The 6,593-nt window shown below is 44.6% G+C and overlaps 1 protein-coding gene across 1 annotated transcript in view; it reads left to right on the top strand.

Moving 5' to 3' along the window:
* The first annotated feature begins 965 nt into the window (after nt 1-965).
* Nucleotides 966-6,593, top strand: part of LOC115074476 (glucose-6-phosphatase-like) — a 14,986-nt gene continuing 9,358 nt past the window's right edge. Inside the window, exon 1 of the mRNA XM_029573950.1 lies at nt 966-1,268. Within this exon, the coding sequence (XP_029429810.1) occupies nt 1,051-1,268 (218 nt within the window). The 5' untranslated portion in view covers nt 966-1,050. The remainder of the gene's footprint in view (nt 1,269-6,593) is intronic.

The following is a 6,593-nucleotide window of genomic DNA, read 5'->3' on the forward strand; positions in this document are numbered from 1 at the left end:
TTCTGGATGAAGGAGGAGAAGAGAGGAAGTATTACTAAGCCAAAGATTTTTAAATACTACAAGTCCATGCATGCAATGGAGCAAAATCAGGACAGGATCAACCTATCCAATTGACCTGGGGTGAGATGACAACCCGGCCTGTTATCTGCTTCCAAGAATCCTAAGTAAAGTAACCTTCTCTTATCAGTATTAACCCTATTCCCTTGGTGCTTTGTGCTAGCAAAAAATTAATCAATGACTGGAAGCTCAAACCAGCAAATGCTCTTCCATTTACAGTTCTCAGTTTGTGTTTCATTCCTGCAGATTTAGGAAACTTTTTTTTTTTTAAGTTTTTCACTGCGTATTTACTGCCCCCGTCACAAATGAAAATAAATTGGGGCACTGCGGGACATATGTGACTCAAACTCTCCCCCCCTCCCCACCCACACGCAGGGGCTGCGGACAAGGCGCAGAATGGCCATGGAGTGAAAGCAGAATGGATGAGGACAACATCCGAGTAATGCAAACCTTTGGCGGTGCCATCTGAAGACCTCTGTGGGATTCCTTTTCCCACATGCACGGGAGTTTACTCCGACAGCCTTGCATGCATAGTTGTTTTTACTGCAAGGAATTTTGACCCATTTTGCTTCTCCTTGTGTGTTGGTTGACTTTAACATAAGACCATCTAAGGAAGGAACAAGAGGCAAGAAAAGCAGTTTGGTTAGCACTTGTTGTTTGAAGGGCAACCAGCTTTGTAAAGTTCGGGTAAAAGGATTTCGATTTAATAAAAAAACACCCTGCCCCCTCCCCGAGACACCTATTGATTGCTAAAGCTGAGCAAGAGAAGGACTTGCTTCAGACTTGTGCTTCTGTCAATATTTTGGTCCCGGCAGGTTTTTTTTTTTTTGGAGTATCAAAGAGCAAGTGATCAGATGGGTGACTGACCTAGGAGGACTCAGGGAGTATAAAAGCAAGAACAGAGAGCAGAAAGCTATCAGTGTAGAATCAGCCCAGTGATGTGAGCTGGCTTGCGAGGTGCTGTTCGACCGAAAATCACACCAGTAGACCGGGATGGATCTTCTCCACGACTCGGGAGTCCAGGTGGTGCGGTACCTCCAGACGCACTACATGAGCTCCCAGGACTGGTTCGTGTTCATTTCCCACGCGGCGGACCTCAGGAGCACCTTCTGCATCTTCTTCCCCATCTGGTTCCACCTCTGCGAGGCGGTGGGCATCAGGCTCATCTGGGTGGCGGTGATCGGGGACTGGCTGAACCTGGTCTTCAAATGGTGAGTCGTGGGGGGAGGGGAGGGGGGGGGGGAAGGCCATCTTAAAACCAGCTGCTTCAGGAAAGTTTCAATTTGTCATCCATCAGAAAGTCATTTAAAATGATGAAACGCCCCTCCACCTCTACATTTCCTCCTATAAAAAAAAATGAAAACAAAAAAACTATCTAGTTCTGGAAATCAATATTATTTTTCTGTTATGTGTCAGTCAGTATACTCTGGGTTCTAGTTCTGGCTTTACAATTGTGTTATCAGGGGTTCTGAACCCAGACTTCGGGGCATGCCTAGCCAGTCAGGTTTTCAGGATCTCCACAATGAATATGCAAATCTCTTATGCATATTCATTGTGGAGATCCTGAAAACCTGACTGGCTAGGTGGGTCCCGTGATCTGGGTTGAGAACCCCTGTGTTAATGGACTTTTTCTCCAGGAACTTGTCCAAACCCTCTTTAAACCACACTTTGCTAGTCACCTTGATCACGTCCTCCAAAAACAGATTTCACAGCTTGATTGTGCATGGAGTGAAAAAATACTTTCTCCAATTTGTTTTAAATCCACTGCCTGTTAGTTTCAAGTAGTGTCCCCTAGTCCTAATATTAACTGAAAGGGTAAATACTTGTTCCCTATTTATTTTTTTCCACCCCACACATGATTTTATAAACCTCGATCTCACTCGTCTCTTCCCCAAGCCTGTTCAGCCTCTCTTGATAAGGGAGCCCTGTCATCCCCTTCACCAATTTTCTTGTCCCTTACTGCACCTCTGCTAATCCCGCTATATCTTTTTTGAGATGGGGGTGACCAGAACTGCACAAAATACTCGAGGCAGGGTCGCACCATAGGCCTATACAGAGGCATTAAAATGTTCTCTATTTTATCTGCCATTCCTTTCCAGATGATTCCCAGCATTCTGTGTGCTTTTCTGACTGCTGCCACACATTGAGCTGAGGATTTCAGTGTACTGTCCCACAAGATCTTTTTCCTGGGCGATGGCGGCTAATGTGGAGCCCAGCACTGTGTATCTAAAATCGGGGTTGTCTTTCTCTATGTGTATCAGTTTGTATTCATCCACGTTAAACTTCATCTGTCATTTAGATCAAGGATGCTCAAACTGGTCTTTGGAGCCCATCCAGCCAGTTGGAGTTTCAGGATATCCCTAATGAATATGCATGAGAACTATTTGCATACATAGGAGGAAGTGCATGCAAGAAAGTCTCATGCATATTCATTACAGATATCCTGAAAACCAGACTGGCTGGGAAGTGCTCCCTTTGGATGCCCAGTTCCTCACAGTCTGCCTGTGTTTTAGCTACTTTGAATATTTTTGTGTCAGCTGCAAATTTGATCCGTTCACTTGCCACTCCCTTTTCCAGGTCATTCATAAATAAGTTGAACGACACAATTGCCAGGACAGATCCCTCCACGATTCACCTTTCTCCACTGGGAAATCTGACCATTTAGTCCTACCCTGTTCCCTAGAACATCACCTCCTGTCCCAGGACCTTCTTGGGACTCTATCAAACGCCTTCTGAAAATCCAAATACACTAATGTCAAGCAGCTCCCCGGTATCCTCACCTTCAGAGAACTCTAACAGGTTACTAATGAATCCTCACCCGCCTATTAAGGACTCCTGTGACACGGAGTTTTCCTTTGTCACGATTTATTTATTTGATTTATATTCCACTTTTGGGCACTTCAGAGCAGATTACATTCAGGTACTGGAGGTATTTTAAGTATCTCCCTATTCCCCAGAGGGCTCCCAATCTAACAGGCCGATACAGAAAAATGCGCGGGAGAGCTGGCGAGCGCACAGGCCACTCTCCTGGGCGCGCGATTCAGGAGGGTGGCCTATGCAAATTAGGGCCCTGGGTAAAAAGAGGCACTAGGGACACTAGCGCGTCCCTAGTGCCTCCTTTTTGACAGGAGCGGTGGCTGTCAGCGAGTTTGACAGCCGACGCTCAATTTTGCCAGTGTCGGTTCTCAAACCCGCTGACAGCCACGGGTTCGGAAAACGGATGCCAGCAAAATTGAGCGTCCGTCTTCCGACCCGAGGGCCAATTATAAATGAGGGGTTTTTAAAAAAATTTTTAATTTTTTTTATTTTTGGGGCCTCCGACTTAATATCACTATGATGTTAAGTTGGAGGGTGTACAGAAAAGCAGTTTTTTCTGCTTTTCTGTACACTTTCCCGGTGCTGGAAGAAATTAACGCCGACCTTTGGCAGGCGTTAATTTCTGAAAGTAAAATGTGCGGCTTGGCTGCACATTTTACTTAGTGAATCGCGCAGGAATAACTAATAGGGCTATCAACATGCATTTGCATGTTGTGGGCGCTATTAGTTTTGGGGGTGTTGGCTGTGCGTTTTCGACGTGCTATTACTGAATAAGGGGTAAAGCTAGCGCGTCGAAAACGCGTGGCCAAACTCGGGTTAACGGAGTGCACTGTACTGTATCAGTCCGTAAGTTTGTATCTGAGGTAATGGAGGGTAAAGGTCACAAGGAGCAGTAGTGGGATTTGAACGCTGGTTTCCCTGGTTCATCGCTCGCTGCTCTATCCATCAGGCTACTCCTCCCCCTCTTTATTAAGTCTATACTTGTTACTGACAATCGCAGCTTCTTCAATAGTAAGAGGTACATAAATATCCTTCTGCACTGTGAAATTTAACATTTCTCACTACTCTTATTCAAGTAAAGAGATTTTTTTTTGCTCAGGTAGGTATATAATATTATGTTACCTCTTCTATTTTGTTTCTAGGCTGTTCAATTGCTTCCAGATTTGAACTCCGTTGTCATTATTTTTTCTGCTCTTCCTTTCACAGGAACCCTTCTGCAGAATTTCAATCCAATTTACAATATCAAACAAGTACAGCACCAGTTCTAGAAACTATTTCAGTCACCTCATTCTCTTCCTTCAAGTTGTGTTTATTTTCCTTCTTCTGAAGCCAACAACAGAGTATCAGGTGTTAGCTTGTGACTGAAAGTACTTAAAATGCATATATTGCAATTGTTTCTGGCCAGGAATGCTATTATTAAGTTGTGTGGCTGTACAATCTCACATGTCGGCTGTAACCGATGCTCGTGTGTGTAGGGCGCACCAGAAATACTTCTTCTCAGCTCACTGTATCCAGATAGCACGGTGTCGCCGCTTCTCAGCTCAGGAACTCAGGCTTCTCCACCTGGAGAATCTCCTCCCTTGTGTTTAACAACGTCAAAAAGAGAAGCTGTCCCTACCCTGACCCTGCCAGTCTTCCAAAATCCATATCCAAGTAAAGCCTTGCTCTTCAGAATCGCTATTGTGAACAAGGAATTTAACAAACCAAATTAAACAGAAGATAAGAGTTTCCCTAACTGAACACCCATATTAAACCCCTGTGTGAGCCTTGAGGGTCTGAATTAATGAAATCAAATAAATACCCCTGTGATTCTTTTGCGCGCACTTCCATCCTGGAGATTTCAGTACCAATGGTCGTCAACGTTTCTTCAGAATTACTCTGCAGTAAATTGACAGAGTTTGTAAGCATCCTGACGTTTTTTCCTTCTCTTTTGGGATATTCATACATGGTCTGTTGGCAGATAGTGCCAAACTGCGCCGCTATCCCACTCTGTCAGTGGTTTACTGTATTAAATTGCTTTCCGTTTGTTGGGCCTACCCTACAAGAATTCCGATGGAAATATTGTTCCACCCTCAGAAATATCTTCTGCTGCTAACTAACAAGACGTTCTGGTATAATCTAAAGAGGAGCAGCTTTTTACCACACAAATTTGCTCCAGAGATTACTTTAATTTCTTCATGCATTACCGACTTCCTTCATGCATTCACCCTTCTGCTTAACTATAGAGATTTTTTTTTCCCTGAAATCCTATAAACCAACTTCAGAAAAACTTCGGTGGTTTTTTTTCTTTTTTTAAACAAAAACCCATTTCCCCAGAGGGATTAGCCCCTCTTGCTACTCTCTCTCTCAGTCTGGGCCTCTGTATGCCCATTTCTAACTGATGCTCCTCTTCAGCCAAAGCCCCCATCGCTTAGCAACCTCCAGTCTGCCATTGCCAGCCAGCGACAACTCCGCTGGCCCACTGACCTTGCCCCATCAGAGAAATCCCAGCAGTAGATGTACGTTTTACCCCCTTTGTTGCCATTATGGATTCCGTCCCCCCTCCCCCTCCCATTGGTCCTATTGCTACAATGGGATCTTGGCCTGAATTGTTCCTGCCGTTTCAGCTTCTTGCTCTCCCGCTCCCATGGTCACCAAGGGGGCAACACTCAAATGTTCAGATAAAAAGAAGATATATACTTTTTCAGCCCTTACAGCAAGGCACAACTTCCCTTTGCTAATTACGTGCTGGCTCTTCCTCATTAAGCTGAGTTTATGCCTATGACCAGTAATTTTGCTCTTAATCATAGCTGCCACCATTTTATCAAAGCACCTGAATGCAATTCATTTTGAAGTGCCTGAAAAGTGGAATATAAAATAAATAAATAGATATAATAGATATCAAGCTCGCTGTTCTGTAGTTATTCGAGTCAGCCCTGGAGCCCTTTTTTGAAAATTGGTAGACTCTTCCACATTATCAGCCCCCTCGCCACTTAACAGAATCATCAGGAGCAGGCTGACTCCTTCGGGAAAGGGCAGGGACTATCAGTGTCCAAAGATGCAAAACCCAGGTCTGGATCAGCCTATCGAGGTTGGCCTGAGCCAGGTGGCAGCCCTAGCTGGCACTTAGAACTGAAGCTGTGTTGGGACAGCGGTCCAGTGCATGGTACAGCGTACCAGCATGTAAGAGATTCGAGTCAGTTTCTTCCATCAGATCAGACCCCCGTCACACCTAAGACTGAGTAGATAATGAAGTGTCACAGTGACGATGCTTAGGCTGGCAGGTAGAATGGCTGAGCTGGAAAGTCTCTGCTGGTTAGCCCTACCACAAGGCGATAATGCGAGGATAAGTAACTCCAGTAGTGGAGTGCCACAAGCAAGTCTAGTTTTCAGGATATCCACAATGAAGATCCATGAGATAGATTTGCATGCACTGTCTCTATTGTATGCAAATATATATCATGTATATTCATTGTGGTAGAAAATCAGACCTGTTTATGGCACTCGAGGTCAGAGTTGCCTACTCTTGCAATAATGTATGAAGGCTACAGTAGGCCCACTTGGCACATGTGTCAACATTGGAAGGTACTCATTGTATAACATCATTTCAATGCAGTTGACTGAAAATATGTTTGTGTTGATGCACCTATCCCCCTTTTCTACTCCTCTCCTCCCACTCCCCGAAATTAGGACAGCTTCAGAACCTGTAATTTTCTTCTATCGCCAGGTTTGAATCTGCT

The sequence above is a fragment of the Rhinatrema bivittatum genome, chromosome 12, assembly GCF_901001135.1.
Source record: "Rhinatrema bivittatum chromosome 12, aRhiBiv1.1, whole genome shotgun sequence".
Taxonomy (NCBI): domain Eukaryota; kingdom Metazoa; phylum Chordata; class Amphibia; order Gymnophiona; family Rhinatrematidae; genus Rhinatrema; species Rhinatrema bivittatum.